The sequence below is a fragment of the Bubalus kerabau genome, chromosome X (assembly GCF_029407905.1).
Source record: "Bubalus kerabau isolate K-KA32 ecotype Philippines breed swamp buffalo chromosome X, PCC_UOA_SB_1v2, whole genome shotgun sequence".
Classification (NCBI taxonomy): domain Eukaryota; kingdom Metazoa; phylum Chordata; class Mammalia; order Artiodactyla; family Bovidae; genus Bubalus; species Bubalus kerabau.
Genome location: NC_073647.1, coordinates 23,626,729 through 23,644,816, shown reverse-complemented (window position 1 = coordinate 23,644,816; position 18,088 = coordinate 23,626,729). Strand labels below are relative to the sequence as shown.

Below are 18,088 nucleotides of genomic sequence, written 5' to 3'. Positions count from 1 at the left end.
TTATTTGCAAGGCTATAATTTTTTTAATGACAGATTTTGCTAAAAGAAACCACTACAACGTCTGTCCAAGTCCTCCAAGGGAAAACAAAAAAATACATAAAGATTAAAAGTCTATTACTTTAACAGCACATTGCCAAACACGGACAACTAGGATACAATGCCAAGGAACCTTAAAAAATAACTTGAAAAGACACAATGTTCAAGTCATTCACACGTGTAGGGTCCACAAAGAACAGGAAAACAAGTCCGAGAATAGTTCTACTTGTGCATGATGAGAATTCTGACTGTACCTCATCCAAGTTCATTCAGGTGTCTTAAACCAACAGATGGATGAGCAGAGTTTGTTTTTTTCTTCTTTGCTTGGAGATGCACACATAGATTAGAGAGGAGAATCTTCCAGATGCTGATTTAAGCACAGCAGGCTTGGTTCCCCTTTGATAAAGTACGAAGGCAGATTCAGTTGACTCAAGCTTTATCAGTTTCCCTAAGAAAAAGTCTTATGCATGCTGAAACAGACAAGTTACTGAATTTATCATGCTAAGTATTTACAGTCATTTTCATAAAGTGAGCTCAGTAACTTGACAGGATAAAAAAGGTAGTTGTGAATTTCTTGTATAACCTTTTACAGCGTGAATGACTTTGTGGGTAAATGACGCTGAAGTTCAAAGCCCCTCAAACATGTTAACAAGAAATTACTGACGGCATGAAGAGGCACACATTATAGAAAATGCACACTTCACGGGTTCCTGCATAGCAGGAAAGTCGCTACCACTACATAACAAATGGCTATGCCAACAGTTAGAGCTGCCACTCAAGGGTTCAACAGTAGAATTCCCTTAAAACCGCAAGGAGTGTTTGCATCACAGCAAGAAAACCTTTGGGAAAATAAGTATATTTTGTTTGGAAAGATATTTTGCATTGGACAATTTGAACATCACATAAACAAAACCGTTTTCAAATTGGGTAAGATTTAAGGCAATGCTACTCAGACCTGAGGGGGAAAAAACCTACAGAAGTTTGTTTTTCTTCCAAAACTTTGACAGGTCAGAATCAACATTGGAAAGGATCCCCCCTGCTAAGCATTCAATACACTGTTAAGTATTTGCAGCATTACAAAATAGAATCCACTTTCATACTCTGCACATGAAATGGGCAATTGTTATATACTCTTCCTTGAAAACTGTAAGAAACAAAACAAACATGGCAGCTTAGGTATTTCCTATTAAAAAGTCACATGAACATGAAGACAACTACACCTGGTAACACAAAGGCAGAACCGTCCTCACAACAAGCTCAGGAGCGCTGTATTCTCTCCTGACTGGCTGTGGTGTCCTGTGGAACGGTCATGGATTCATAAATTAACATCAACTACAGACTAACGAATGACAAGTAGACACAGTCAATTCAAAAATTTTACATTTTGCTCCTGTTTGGCTGCTAAAGAGCAGCGATTTAAATTGGTATAAAAACTTCTGACCACAAAGCTTGCTATACAGATAAAGTACATAATCAAAAAGTAAGCAGCAATCGAGTTTCTCATTTAAACTTATCTGGTATAGAGTATTTACAGATTTGGGGGGAGAGCTCTCTGAAACCACTACGCTCCTTACTCCTCCTGGCCTCTGCCCACTCCAGCCCCTCCAAATCGAAATCAAGTGTTCTGAACTATATACAACTATACTTTGGCTAAGTGGGCTGGATGGTGCAACTCTTTCCAAGGTCTTGGTCTGGAAAAAAGAAACAAAGTCTTGGAAGTCATGCACAGCCTTCTTTTCTGAGTAGCAGTGTACTGGAGCCAAAAAATTTACTTTTTCACGGCAAAGGGGAAAAGGGGCCCCAGCACTTCACTCCCCAACCTGAATGGGCAAGATCCGAAGCCATTGACCTCATGCACCATAACAGGCCACCAGACAAAAAGGAAAGAAAAAGGTCACGACAAAGGCAGCAGCAATCAACACAACTTTCCAACAAAGCAACTTCTCCTGCCTGGGCTCCCCCAGAAACAGTGCTCCCTCCTTCCTCTCCCTCCCCTCCCACAAGACAAAATTAATTCACATCACAAGAACTTGGTGCTCTGGTTAAGTGGTAGGTAAATATAAGAAAGAGTAAATCTGTCACCTTGTATACCTGAACTGAGACATAAAGCTAACAGAACACAAGACATCACTGTGAAATTAACTTTCTAAAACAGATCCAGTCTACACAGTGTGGCCAATAAAAAGTAAAATGAAGAATTTGTTCACAATCTGCCTTGTACAGGGTATTTATAGTCTTTCAATGCTATATAAATAAATAGCATTTATATAGCTTAAACATTCAGAGACATGCACTGGGACTTTTTAGGTAGTACGAATTTCTTCACAATCACATGTGCAAATTTTACAGACCACTAAGTGAGTAACTAGTAAGCTTAGGCTGGACCGTGTCTCGTATTATCTAACAAATTTAAGGGGGGCTCAGAATCATCCATAGGTAGAACCAGGCGTGTTCCCCGAATGACCAGTTCATGGTCCCCAAAGGCAAGTTCCCGATCAAAGGCATCTTCAGAACTGTTTCCCATAAGTCTCCTAGGGGCACCGGATGATGCTGACTCAGTGTTCACAGTAGAATCGCCATATGTCAAACTAATATCACCATCATTGAGGATGAGATCGGAGTCATCGTCTTTCAACTGTTCCTGGTTCTAAATGCAAATAAAACAAGTTTTGAGAATTATTATGAAAAATTAAAGAAACATTTCCAATAGCTCAATTTTCAAGGATGCTGTATTTTCTCTGACCCCACTTGCCCCACTGTGTGCCTGCAGACTGAAGTGCTTGAGAGCTGCCAAAATCTCTACTGCTTTCTCTTACCTCCTGTCTCCTCTCCTCTCCTTCAGATAATTAGCTCCTACTTATCACTGAGGTTTTCACTTAAAAGTCACTTTCTCCCAGAAGTCTTCTTTGACCATCCAAGGCTAGCTTAGGTGCCCTCTTGTGTTCTTCCCTAGCAGCCTGCACTTAGCCCTCTCCCTACAGTGGCACTTACCCCTTTTCACAGCTGCACATGCAGGGGTCTGCATCACATCTCCCCCCACTAGACTCTAAATCCCTTGTATGCTGTAGTTCAATCACCTAACAATTTGGGGCACACAGAAAGTATTCACTAAATGTAAGTGCAATTCATTGCTGAATAGGTTTAAATAAATGAAGCGCTTACTTTCATGTCAACAATGCCTAGAAATATTGAACCTTCACTACCCTCATTACATACTTGTCAAGCAGCTCAAAAAGCTTTTGTTCTAATGGAAATTTGGAGGCCAAAAAGAATATAATTACATAAAGTTCCAGAAGAGGGAAAAGTGTCCAGGATATATAGTGCCATTTTGGTTAATTAAAAAATGTACATGTGTATAGTGAGAAAGGGTCCAGAAGACCCCCTGGAGAAGGAAATGGCAACCCACTCCAGTATTCTTGCCTGAAGAATCCCATGGACAGAGGAGCCTGGTGGGCTACAGCCCACAGGGTCACAAAGAGTCAGACACAACTGAGTAACTAAACCACCACCACATATCAGTAAACAATGATGTCACAGTCAGCAAGAGACTGCAGCCCTCCAACGTGAGCTGGTGAGCCTGAGGAAACTCAGGAAGGGAAGAATACCTGCCATCCAGCAGCCATCAAACTGCAGCCACAGCCCACAGTGAGCCCCAAGGGAGCTCAGGGTGTGAAAACACAGGATACCAGCCCCACACAGCTGAGGTGCATTTCAAAGGAATGCTTTCAGTGAGCCCAGACTCTGCCATTTTCCCATCATAAAAAAGCGCTAGATTCCTTCACTTGAGATATCTGGTTTTCTTTAATTTACAAAAACTTTTGACATTCAGACTTCCCACCCTTTGTTGCAAAATTTTTATATAACCTGGTTCCACTTACCCTACGCCTCAGCTCCAATCCACCCCACTCCCCTGACTCCCACCTCCAGGGAACAGTTTTCTCAGGGTTACTTGAGATGCTGCCTCCCAGACTTGAAGTACCCCAAATTCCAACTTTTAGGTTGTGACTATTTTTCCAGTCAACAATAGAAAAGTCTAGAAGGGTATTCAACAAAATGATGATAGCAAGCTCTGCATGATAGGATTGCTAATGGTTTTTATAGTTTTCTTTGTGTTTCTGTATTATCTGAAATTTTATTATAATGAATGTTTATTACTTTTAAAAATCAGAAAGTCATTTTATTTAAATGTAGAGTAAGAATCATTGTAAATACTCATGTTGATACAGCAAAAAAAGTCTGTGACTAATACTCCTTGAGGGAAGTAGATAGAAACCTCCTACACCCAACTCTCCTATCCTGTGCATTTAAAAATGTTAAGTTTGTCTAAGATAGTCAAATAGACTGAGGACACTATTAGACTAAAATTTCACATTTGCTGTTGCTGGAAATTTCAAAATTCTTTGATGTTGCTAGAGATTTGCCTCAACACTCAAAGACAAAGACCTGTAAATTAAAAACCAAAGGAAAAAAAAAAACCCCAAAGAAACCCGCTCCACCAACCAGCCATAATCCCTTCCAAGCCAATCCAGCTGTAAGTCTAAGCTGTAAGTCTAAGGAGCCTGTCTATCACTTAATTCAGCAATGCCCACAACAAAGCTCTGTGGGGCCTTCACACATCAGCAGGGGCTCTTTCTTCAGCACCTTCGACTGCCTTTATTAAGTTTGAAGTTTGGGGCAATAGCTACCAAATTTTAAAATGCATATGCCTTTTGACCCAGCGATTTAAACCTTTAAAATCTATTCTTTATAACTTTATATTATTGGGTAAACATATATACAAGGTTACTCACTGTAAACATTGTTTGTAATAACAAAAACACAAAAGGAATGAGACTGACTAGATCAACCTTAGTAAAGCTACACTACGCAGCCACCAATAGAGAGAAGGTTCTCATGGACTCTTACAAAGGTATCCATGCTGTGGATCATTACGTGAAAAAAAAGCAAGTAGCAGGACAATACTATTATGATCCTGTTAGGGGAAGCACACCGATTGAAACCGCCCACCTTGGCCAGGCACCATAGTAACTTTGCATGAGTTGTTTTATGACAGGAGATCCTGATAAGGAATATGGAATAAGCCACCACCAACCAGAAGAGTTCGGGAAAGGTTAAAAGGAGACACCACGTGTCCGTCCACTTCCCAGAATCCCTCTCACTAGCATCCACCTTGGCTGAGCAATTAGTGCGCCACCAGGAAAGACTCTGAATTAGAGTGATTGGCCAAAGACCACCCAGAAACTAATCCCATCACCATAAAACCGGAGACTTCGAGCCACGGGGCAGAGCAGTTCTCCTGGGTTCCCTTGCCCTACTGCTCTCCACCTTGGTGCCCTTTCCCAATAAAATCTCTTGCTTTGTCAGCACATGTGTCTCCTCGGACAATTCATTTCCGAGTGTTAGACAAGAGCCCAGTTTCGGGCCCTGGAAGGGGTCCGCCTTCCTGCAACAATCCCATCGTAAAAAAACAATAACAGACAGTTATATACACACATAGAAGTTTGTATAGATAAAATATATCTGGGACTATCCACAATAAACTCTTAAAAAGACTGTCTCTAGGGGATGTGGTGGGAGAAAGAGAGTGACTTTCATTTTTCACTTTGTACATTCTATACTGTTTGAATATCTGGCTGTAAGTATGCTGCTGCTGCTGCTGCTGCTGCTAAGTCGCTTCAGTCGTGTCCGACTCTGTGTGACCCCATAGGCGGCAGCCCACCAGGCTCCCCCGTCCCTGGGATTCTCCAGGCAAGAACACTGGAGTGGGGTGCCATTTCCTTCTCCAATGCATGAAAGTGGAAAGTGAAAGTGAAGTCGCTCAGTCGTGTCTGACTCTTGGCGACCCCATGGACTGCAGCCTACCAGGCTCCTCCATCCATGGGATTTTCCAGGCAAGAGTACTGGAGTGGGGTGCCATTGCCTTCTCCTGTAAGTATGCTACTTTTGTAATTTAATAAGGAGTCAGCATAACAAAAAATTAAATTAAAAATGAAGTTTTATGGTTGTTCTGGGTTACACTGCATCCCCCTCATCCCCTAGAAATATGAAATCCTAACTCCCAGTATCTGTGAAAGTGACCTTATCTGGAAGTACAGACTTTTAAGGGATCATGTTAAGATGAGGTCTTTAGTGTGGGCCCTGATCAAGTATGGCTGGAGGGTGTCCTTATAAAAAGGGGAAATTTGGAGACACAGATCTGCGCGCATGCACACACACACACACAGGGAAAATGCCAGGTGAAGATGAAGACAGAGATCACGGTGATGCATCTTCAAGCCAAGGAATGCCAAAGATGGCCTGCAAACCACTAGAAGCTAGAGAGAGGTCTGGAATAGACTCTCTCTGAGCCCTTAGGACCCAACCCTGCTGGCACCTGGACCTCAGACTTCCAGCCTCCAGACTGTGAGACAGTAAATTTCTGCTGTTAAGTTTGGGGTACTCTGTTATGACAGCCCAAGGAAGCAAATAGAACAATGTTGTATTCTGCTATATTCTACAGAACACACAGGCATTGTGCAGCTCTTCTGGCTTTTCATGATGGTGAGTGGGTCTCTGGACTCCAACAGCCAGGCCTCACTGACTTAGCTGACAAAGCTGGCTGACCCCTCAGCAGACAGCCATGTGGGCTAACAGGGTAAAGAGGGAATGGACACTGTGCTTGATACGGGAGCCTGGGTAAAGTGGGAGGGAGGGACAAGACAACATGGGGTGTTCCCCTCACCCCATCAGCAGTGTATGGATTCAACATAACATAGTGCTGCAGGGTACTCCTCCCTGACCCAGGTGCCACCCCAGCTAAGTCTCCCCTTCCCTGTCCATTCTCCATGAGATCTACGCTAAAACACCACAGAGGAGGTCATAAGGAAGTGTGTATGTGTGTGTGGGTGTGCATGTGCATGCACATCTACACTGTTTTACCACACCCTTTCCTCTCAAAGTGTTACATCAGAGTAGTCAAAACTGACAGATTTTGTTAACATGGGGACTTTATTTGATGTCACAGATTATTTTTGAAGGATTGGGTTAGAAGTAAAGTTTTTTAACAAAAAACTTGAAAAACTAAATGCTCATATTTTAAAATAAAAACTGCTTAGCATTTGTCATTTCTTTCTTTGTTGCAGTACCTGCTAAATCACCAATCTTACATTGGCAGTTAAGGAAAAATATGGAATCTAGATTATATCTAGGTATGTTGATGCCTCCCTCCCATGAGATATACAATACAGGTAGATAAACTTGCCCTTATGTATGAAATAAAAGACCATCTGTTGCACTTTAGGAGCATCAAAAAATGTTTTAGTAATCCTCTCAACATGACTGTGACGATCCACATTTATAGATTAAAATATATAAAGTTAGTATTGAGTTCAGACCACATGCTGCAAATAATTGATTCTCCAGGCAAGAACACTGGAGTGGGTTGCCATTTCCTTCTCCAATGCAGTAAAGTGAAAAGTGAAAATGAAGTCGCTCAGTCGTGTCCGACACTTAGCGACCCCATGGACTGCAGCCTACCAGGCTCCTCCACCCATGGGACTTTCCAGGCAAGAGTACTGGAGTGGGTTGCCATTGCCTTCTCTGAAATAACTGAAAACCAGCACAGAAATTGAATTTTTTTGTACTAAAATTACTGACAGCAAGATGCTATTCCATATCTGTTTTCAAATGATGTTTCAAACACTGTGAATTATAATAAATTTAGAGATAAATTATATCTATTCCATATATAATTTATATATAAATTATTATACATATAATAAATTTAGAGATTTCAGTGCACTTTCTAGCTGAGCAACATATGTTTATATTCCTGCTTGTGGCTTTTATATCATAAAAGCAAGCAAAACAAAACAAAACAAAACAAAAACAGCAGTCACCCATCCACAGAGCAGATATATTTACATTTAACTTAATGAAGAACTGAGGTTCTGGATGAAACCAACTTACCTCATAGGCCTGGGGACTGGTCAGGCATCTTGCAATGGGGCCACAGCAGGCAGGCAGGGTGGTGGTAAGAGGAGGCCCACTGTGCGTCAACAGAGGCTTCAGATAGCTGTGCTGGTTAAGGAAGAGCTGTGTTCCTTTCTTTATCAATTTAAAAAGAACACTCTGCTTGATTACAATCACTGTCACAGTGTACCTACCACTTCAGATAGCAAATGTCCCATTTCATGACCCTGTTATGTCAGTGAGATAGCAACATTTTAAAATTTTGTAGTATTATCTCTGCTTTACAAATATGGAAACTCAGGCTCACAGAAGTCAACGATCTGCCTAAAGTCACACAAGTAAATGGTGGACCAATACTCAAACCCAGATCAGTCTGATTCCAGATCCTATGACCTTTTGACCACTACATCATATTGCCTTTATGATTTTACTAAAGTCAAAATCACACTCGATTTAGCACCAAAGGAGATACAGAAGAAAGAATACTAAAGAGCCTGAAAAGCGATTAAACATTTCAGTAGTAGAATATAGTAATAAAAAATAGTTTTCATTATTTACTATGGATTCAGCTGGCCTCTTCAATGAGTTGAAACTTCAGAATCAGAGGAAATGCAATTCTAAAAACATTTTTAAAAATTATGCATCATGAGTTCCTCTGTCACAGACTCTCATTTTAGCATTCATCTATTCTCCAAAAATAAAAATAAAAACAGATGCAATAATATATTTGATACTTGAAAGGAAAAAAGAGAGAATCACAAGAAAAAGCAGAGAAAGGGAGAAAGACACATATACATATTCCCTACTTTCTAAAATTACAACCTAAGGTTGTTCTCAATTAAAAATGAAAGAAATTTACATAAATTCCCATAAACTCTAAGATTAAAGTACTTTGTATAAACACACTTATATAGTTCATAAAACATCTTGCCACACAAAAACCACTGAAAATCTGGAATGATGAATTGTACTAGTGCATCAAGTACAGAAACTACCAGATCTTAGTTCAGTGGTACTTAACAGGGTACTTAGTACTGAGGCTAATAAGTCTTGGTGTTTAACTCTACAAGAACAAATTACCTAAAAACTAAAACTTATCAAATATTGACCAAAAAATCTGAATGGTCCAGTATCTATTAAACAAACTAAAACATTGCTCATACAAAAAGCTCCAGGCCCAGAAAGCTTCACTGGTTAAAATCTTCCTGGCACTTAAGAAACAACACCAAGCTTACATAAAGTCCTCCACAAAACAGAAAAAGTCTTCCCTACTTGTTTTATAAAATTAGCACAGTCTTATTATAGAAACTTGATAAGGATATTACAAGAAAAAAATCACAAGCCAATACTTCTCATGAAAATAGACACAAAATATTAGCAACTAAATCCAGTGTCACACAATGAATAACATATCATGATCAAATGGGATTTGTTCCACCAAACTAAGATTGGCTTAACATTCAAACAATTGATGAAAATCAGCAAGATAAAACACTAACGGAGAAAAAAATAAACACGTGATCATTTCAATTGATGCAGGAAAAGGGTATGATAATATTCAATACCTATTTATGATAAGAACTCTCAGCAAACTAGAAAAAAAGGGAATTTTCTTAAGTTGATCAAAGATATCTCAAAAACTTATAGCTAGTATCATACTTAATGGTGAAATATTGAAAAATATCCCTTGAGGTCAGGAATAAGGCAAGAATGCCCACTGTCATCGCTTATATTTAACACTGCATTGGGAAGGTCAGTTCACTCGCTCAGTTGGGTCCAACTCTTTGTGACCCCAAGGACTGCAGCATTGCAGGCTTCCCTGTCCATCACCAACTCCCAGAGCTTGCTCAAACTCATGTCCATCAAGTTGGAGATGCCATCCAACCATCTCTTCCCCTGTTACCCCCTTCTCTCCTGCCTTCAATCTTCCCCAGCGTCAGGGTCTTTTCCAATGAGTCAGTATTTCCCATCAGGTGGTAAAAGTATTGGAGCTTCAGCTTCAACATCAGTCCTTCCAGTGAATATTCAGGACTAATTCCCTTTATCATTGACTGGTTTGATTTCCTTGCAGTCCAAGGGACTCTCAAGAGTCTTCTCCAACACCACAGTTCAAAAGCATCAATTATTCAGCACTCAGCTTTCTTTATGGTCTAACTCTCACATCCATACATGACTACTGGAAAAACCATAACTTTGACTAGATGGACCTTTGTCGGCAAAGTAATGTCTCTGCTTTTTAATATGCTGTCTAGGTTGCTCATTGCTTTTCTTCCAAGAGGCAAGCATCTTTTAATTGCATGGCTGCAGTCACCATCTGCAGTGATTTTGGAGCTCAAGAAAATAAAGTCTGTCACTGTTTCCACTGTTTCCCCATCTATTTGTCATGAAGTGATGGGACCAGATGCCATGATCTTTGCTTTTGGAATGTTAGGTTTTAAGCCAGCTTTTTCACTCTCCTCTTTCCTTTCACTTTCATCAAGAGACTCTTTAGTTCTTCGCTTTCTGCCATAAGACTGGTGTCATCTACGTATCTGAAGTTATTGATATTTCTCCTGGTAATCTTGATTCCAGCTTGTGCTTCATCAAGTCTGGCATTTTGCATGATGTACTCTGCATATAAGTTAAATAAAACAGCCTTGATGTACCCCTTTCCCGATTTGGAAGCAGTCTATTGTTCCATGTCCAGTTCTAACTGTTGCGTCTTGACCTACAAACAGATTTCTCAGGAGGCAGGTCAGGTGGTCTGGTATTCCCATCTCTTTCAGAATTTTCCACAGTTTATTGTGATCCACACAATCAAAGGCTTTGGCATAGTCAATAAAGCAGAAATAGATGTTTTTCTGGAACTCTCTTGCTTTTTCGATGATCCAGCAGATGTTGGCAATTTGATCTCTGGTTCCTCTGCCTATTCTAAAACCAGCTTGAATATCTGGAAGTTCACAGTTCATGGATTGCTGAAGCCTGGCTTGGAGAATTTTGAGCATTACTTTGCTAGCATGTGAGATGAGTGCAATTGTGCGGTAGTTTGAACATTCTTTGGCATTGCTTTTCTTTGGGATTGGAATGAAAAGTGACCTTTCCAGTCCTGTGGCCACTGCTGTTTTCCAAATTTGCTGGCATATTGAGTGCAGCACTTTCACAGCATCATCTTTTAGGATTTGAAATAGCTCAACTGGAATTCCATCACCTCCACTAGCTTTGTTCATAGTGATGCTTCCTAAGGCCCACACAACTTGGCATTCCAGGATGTCTGGCTCTAGGTTGGTGATCACACCATCATGATTATCTGTGTCATTAAGATCTTTTTTTGTATAGTTCTTCTGTGTATTCTTGCCACCTCTTCTTAGTCACTTCTGTTTCTATTAGGCCCATACCATTTCTGTCCTTTACTGTGTCCATCTTTGCATGAAATGTTCCCTCAGTATCTCTAATTTTCTTGAAGAGATCTCTAGTCTTTCCTATTCTATTATTTGCCTCTATTTCTTTGCATTGATCACTGAGGAAGGATTTCTTTTCTCTCCTTGCTATTCTTTGGAACTCTGCATTCAGATGGGTATATCTTTCCTTTTCTCCTTTGCCTTTAGCTTCTGTTCTTTTCTCAGCTATTTGTAAGGCCTCCTCAGACAACCATTTTGCCTTTTTGCATTTCTTTTTCTTGAGGATGGTCTTGATCACTGCCTCCTGTACAAAGTCATGAACCTCCATCCATAGTTCTTCAGGTACTCTGTCTATCAGATCTAAGCCCTTGAATCTATTTGTCATTTCCACTATATAATCGTAAGGGATTTGATTTAAGTCATACCTGAATGGTCTAGTGGTTTTCCTTACTTTCTTCAATTTAAGTCTGAATTTTGCAATAAGGAGTTCATGATCTGAACTCTAGTCCCATCACTTCATGGCAAATAGAAGGGAAAAAGTAGAAGCAGTGACAGATTTTTTTGGAGGATCCAAAATCACTGTGGAAGGTGACTGCAGCCATTAAATTAAAAGGTGCTTGCTCCTTGGAAGGAAATCTATGACAAACCTAGACAGCATAATAAAAAAGCAAAGACATCACTCTGCTGACAATGGTCTAAATAGTCAAAGCTATTGTTTTTCCAGTAGTCATGTACAGATGTGAGAGTTGGATCATAAAGAAGGCTGAGCACCAAAGAATTGATGCTTTCAAATTGTGGTGCTGGAGAAGAATCTTGAGAGTCCCTTGGACAGCAAAGAAATCAAACCAGTCAATCTTAAAGGAAATCAGTCCTGAATATTCACTGGAAGGACTGATGCTGAAGCTGAAGCTCCAATACTTTGGCCACCTGATGCGAAGTACTGACTCACTGAAAAAGACCCTGATGCTGGGAAAAGTTGAAGGCAAAAGGAGAAGGGGGCAGCAGTGGATGAGATGGTTAGATAGCAACACCGACTCAATGGACATGAGTTTGAGTAAACTCCAGGAGATAGTGAAGGACAGGGAAGCCTGGTGTTCTGTAGTCCATGGGGTAGCAAAGAGTTGAACACAAGTTAGCAACTGAACAATACCATAGATACGCATTCATTCGTGTTTCCATATATTAGAATCCTTCCAGAAAGTGAATGTAAAAATCTAGCAAACAGAATATAGTAAGTAGTAGCTTCTAATGATAAGTGTCAAGTGCGTTTTTCTTAAACATAGAAGGTTTTGATCAGAAAGTCAAAAGCAAGGAAAAAGGATTTTTACATAGCTGTCCCAAATTCACTTCAACAGAACATAAACTAGGTTCTGATTCACTTAAAGTCTCAGCCAGAAAGAACTCCATAGTCCCTTTATCTAGTTCAATTTTCAAATAAGAAATTAATTTTAATAAAGTGAGTGATACAATTTTTTAAAAGGCATGATTTAGGGACTTCCCTGGTGGGCCAGTGATTAAGACTTAGCCTTCCAATGCAGGGGCATTGGGTTTGCTCTGGTCCAGGAGCTAAGATCCCACATGTCTCTTGGCCAAAAAACCAGAAACAGAAGCAGTACTATAACAAATGTAATAAAGACTCCAAAAATAGTTCACATAAAAAGTATCTTTTAAAAAAATTTTTAAAAGCATGATTTAAACAGGTTATTATATATAACCTGACTTAAAGTATAGCTATGAAGAAGACTGTTACAATAGGACAAGAAAGAAATCTGGTAAATAATGAAGCACTGGCATTCTGAATGGAGAGGAGAATCTTCCAGTCTTTGGAAAGGTCAGAGAAAAGACATCAATGATCACTGCGGTATCCAGCATCGCTGAGTTTCTCATTCCCATGTTTCTTCCTAAGCCTGCCTTTCCTCTTTTACCCTAGCAAGCACACTGACAAACACCAACAAATTCCTTTTGCAGCATTCACTCAATTAGCTAAAAGACAATAAATATTAAAGTTTACTCCATAAATAAACCTATATATCAAAGCAAGTCTATCATAAAGGCTCTTGAGTCCCTACTGGCTTCATGGGTTTTCAGAGGAATTCATCCGTGTGTGTGGGTAACCTTTTCATCCGTGTGTGTGGGTAACCTTCTCCACTACACTGAAGGGGAAAAGGAAGACCAAAGGTATGCTTTATATTCCAGTTCAGGAAGAGAGTAGTCAAAACAGTTGTTCCATTAAATTGTAATCATTCATATCCATACTGTTTTTTTCTCAATTAAGGATACTTGTGATCAAAGTTATACCACATCCGGAAGAGCCATGCGCTCTCTGCTTTGGTAGTTCTTCTTTCACTTTCAGGAATACCCTGCAAACAGACAATAAGTAAGTCAATATATACATAAAGACAAAAAACACATTCATTTAAGAGTCACTGCTTTGTAGAATTACAAATATAGCCTAATTTAAGAGCTTGTATATTGCAGCTTAGGAATAAGAAACTGTGAAGTATTTTTTTTGAACACTTCTATTACTCAGGCTGCTTCCTGATTTATGAGTTGACTGGAATTTAGCAAAATTAATGTGGGATAATCCACCCCCTAAATCTGAAAGCTTTACACCCACAATGTGAACTGCACCTTAAGCGGAAAACATCGCATAAACATTCTGATCTTTGGGAGTTGTCATGGGTCCCAAAACTAACTGGCATTTTCAAAGATGCTATTATGTTGTTAGAACACTAGCAAAATTTAAGTAAGTAGGGAAATTCCATGGTAAGCCAGGCTGGGTAGGAGGGAAAACTAACACAGCAAGCGGATCTCTTCAAAAACAGCTCCCCCCAAAACATAAACTGCATCCTCATGTGTAACACAGAGCAGTCAGCAGTGGCGCTGTGAGGCCATCTGGTTCATCTCGGCTCCGATGTGAACTAGTTGGGCAAGTCCCTTCCCCTCCCAGCCTGAGTTTTTTCATGAATACAATGCGAACCTTACTCAAAGGCTCTTTCCAGCATGAATGTTCTGTTTCCAAGATTTTCAAAGAGTACAGTTTAGATTCTGGGTTTGGTTCCTGTTTTGTTCCTGTTTTTCCTGATCCTCAAAATAAGTGAATCTTCCTCTCGGTGGGTATCAAAATACAAAAAGTCTGAGAACACTGAACAGGCTTACAGTGTTTACTTTCACATCAGGAGGCATTAGTTTGTATAGCTCCACTTTTTAGAAGAGCAACAAATCTACAAATCTCACGATCCCCTCACCACATGAACACCTGTAAACCTAACCCCTACATGTTCCATAGTTACTAAAATCTTCCTCTGTGCTTCCCAGTGGACACTTGAAATATTGAGTAAACAATATACTGAGCCAAGGCATCCACAGTTTTGAGGGCAAAGTAAAAATGACATTTTTTTCTGGATGTCACAGTTGGTACTCACCTACCTGGCTCTTTCCCTGTCACTCCATTTCCATTTGTCCTCTGTGGTGACAGAGGGGACATAACGGGTAGAGGCATACACAGATGGTGATCAAGCATTGGTCTGGGGAGCTGTCTGATCACTACTCTTTTTTCGACATGGGGGTGGAGGCACTAAGGGGCTATTACCCTTTGGAAACTACCCCAGGAACTCAGCATCATGGGAACTCATCCAGCCTGGTTTGTACAATTATTTCAAACCCATGAAATTATACTTTAAGGTTCTGATCACAAAAGAGGCATGTGCGTCCTAGGTCACATACAAACTCATCACTCAATAGCTAGCAAAATTAGCATTCAGGAAATGAATCTGACAAAAAAAAATTTTTTTAATTACACTCTGAAGACAAGTAGACCAGGGCCTGTTTCAGACAAGAAAAAGAACTATTGTTTTTAAAGAGATGCTTTGCATTTTCAAAAACCTCATTTCTGTTATTTCCCATCTCATGTCTAGGGCAGAGGTACCTATTCAGCTGTGCTCAGAAAGCATTAAAAGGTGGAAGGAAAATACCAGAAAAAGGTGGTCAGTCTAGAGAAAGCACTGAGTTACAATGCACTGGTCTACCAAGTTCTGTTTCAAGGAAACAACAGAGAAAGTGACACATGAGTGTAAGCAAGGAAACATGGGCAGGGCTGAGGCAGAGGGTAAGAAAGCACATTCTCCTGAACAGGCAGGGAAGCCTGGTTGAAGAGCCCAAGGCTTCCAGGCAGTTCTCAAGGGCAGCTGCTGGTCATCCAATTTGAAAGTTGCACAGGAAAAGCAGCTGGAGTGGGGCTTACATCAGAGACAAGACTTCATGCGCAAACCAAAATGGAAAAAGGCTCCCCATGCCAGAACAGTCACTTGAAAACCCAGGAGTGCTTAAGGGACTCTACTCTTGTCTGTGGCCAAAGCCCAGCCTTGCCCACAGATAGGGGAGCTGTCACCCTTGATAACCACACGCAGCCTAAAATTCAGTTTTGTCTCTATCGAGCAGTGAGAAAAGCCAGGAATGATATGATGTCAGTTAAAAGCTGATGCAAATAGTACAGGATCTAAATAACAGTGGCATGAAGTCTACGTAGATTTGTTTTCTTTCCAAGCAACCACACATTTGACAGAAATGCCAGGACAACACAAATGCATATTTACCAAGTGTTCTTGGTCTGAATCAACACCAACCCTAAAAGAAAAACACAAAAGGCAAATGAGATCTTGAAGCAAAAAAAAAAAAAAAAAAAGCCTATTCACATATGAGTACTCTTAGGCAACTACTTTTCTCAACACAGAAGCTATGAAATGACTAATATTTTTGTGCTTCTCAATGGCTGCTGCTGTAGACTTTTGGCTCCTGCCACTTTCCTTAGCAACAGCTTGACTCCTAAGGCAAGCAGGGTCTACTAACCTTCTCTTCCTGCAAGCCAATCCCACTTACCAGTTTCAGAAAAAATAACCTTTTCTTTTGTAACCAAGTCCACAATAAGCAGGAGTGAGGGCAAGCAGTGCTGCCCCAGTGGCCGAATAAGAACTCTAGGGCAGTTCCACAAACAAGGCTGGCCCATTGCAGTTCCGGGAGGAAGCTGCATGTTTTCAGACCTCTCAGCTCTCCTGGCAACATTCTGTTATGATGACTGAAGAGAAGGTCCAATTCCAGGGTGTTTTTCCATAGGCAAATGGATAGCCATTAGCCTTGGTTCTTCATGATTCTTTTTTATCTGCTTTCAATCTCAGGGAACAGCTTCATTATGAGAAGCTCTCTTTGACTCCTCTATCTCCTCAATCTGAGCACTCACCACCTCTGTTCATTCTCCCTCTAAACTGTCTCTCAGATCCCCTCTCCTTTCCATTTCAACTGCTCAAGCTGGGACCTCATTCTGACTCACAGCATCTGGAGCAACTGGCTGTAAGGGTGCCCCGCTGCCAGGCTCTCCCTGAGAGTTAGCCATCTCAAGCAGAGAGCTCACTGGCTTACTACCTTTACAAAAGTCTCTGAGACCAGCTTGTAACTCAGAGGGTCAGGTCTAAAGTCCTTTGTGTGGCATTCAAGACTCTTCAAATTAGCCACCCCTGCCACTCTGGCCCAGTTTTCCCCTCACCCTCGCCCAAACACCTGCTGGTAGTGAGACCCGACTGCTCCTTGCCCCAGACCCTGTCCTCTCCTGAGCTTCCATGTCTGTGCTTGTGCTAGTCCCTCTATTTGAACTGTATTGTCCCTTATTTTGTTCTCCTTTTTTGAGTTCCAAAGGAACCATTCTATGACCCCTTCAGTCAGGATCATTTTTCCTCTGGGATTTTACAGTACTTTCTAATTCTTTTATTATAATACTTAGTATAGTAGAGTATAGTTATTTACCTGTCGGTCTCCCCAGATAAGACTGTGAGCTCCTTGAGGGTAAAGGTCATGTCCTAATTCATCTCTGTATCCCCAGAGTCTAGCACAGTACCTGACACACAGGTGTCAAATGTTGAGCACACTAGGTGCTCAAATGTTTATCGATTAAGGCCACTACTACAGACAACACAGAAAAAAATAGCAGCGTGAGAAGCTGCTGCAGGAGCAGCCTAGTAACACCAAAGGGAGGAAAATGATGCACGACCTTATCTGGAAGGCAAGAGAATCAGGGCCAAATACTTGAAAAACAGATGGTCATAACCAGATTCAGAATTCCAAGAAATGCTCATTTCTTCTTTGTTAAGATGGCCAGAAGCTATTTAATACCTCTTTCGCCATATTAAACTCTAACCACATTTGTGTATCTCAAGTGACATCTAGTGGTCTTGACAACACAAGTTTAATTCTCAGATGCAAGAGTGTTGGAGGCCAAGTTAACATAATAAACATTTATCAGAGCAGTTACTACCTGCCAGGCACTGTGCTAAGCATAGGGCATAGACATGATTTACACACAGCCCTGCCCTCCAGGAGTTCACAGACTGGTGGGAAAGACAGACATAACTACAGCGCAATCCCCAAGGGCTCTGCAGTCCAGAAGAGCTGGGTTCCAATCTGACCTCAGCTCCTTTCTAGCTGTTTGAACTTAGTCAAGTCATGCGGCCCTATGAACCACAGTTCTATCACCTGAGAAATGGGGGTGATGGCCCCCATGCAGAGTTGCTGCAAGAACTAAACAAGAAAATGTGTCTAAAGATTTTAAAACAGTGATACATCATTATTGTTGTTCAGTCGCTCAGTTGTGTCCGACTCTTTCTGACCCCATGGACTGCAGCACGCCAGACTTCCCTGCCCTTCATCATTAACACTTGCTAAATGGTAGCTCTTAT

General features: G+C 40.8%; 1 protein-coding gene across 1 annotated transcript in view; it reads right to left on the bottom strand.

The window, feature by feature from the left end:
* Window positions 1-18,088, bottom strand: part of SLC9A6 (solute carrier family 9 member A6) — a 50,865-nt gene continuing 32,777 nt past the window's right edge. Inside the window, exons 13-16 of the mRNA XM_055563095.1 lie at window positions 15,959-15,989; window positions 13,644-13,723; window positions 7,984-8,089; window positions 1-2,683 (exon numbers count right to left, since the gene is read on the bottom strand). Of these exons, the coding sequence (XP_055419070.1) occupies window positions 2,411-2,683; window positions 7,984-8,089; window positions 13,644-13,723; window positions 15,959-15,989 (490 nt within the window). The 3' untranslated portion in view covers window positions 1-2,410. The remainder of the gene's footprint in view (window positions 2,684-7,983; window positions 8,090-13,643; window positions 13,724-15,958; window positions 15,990-18,088) is intronic.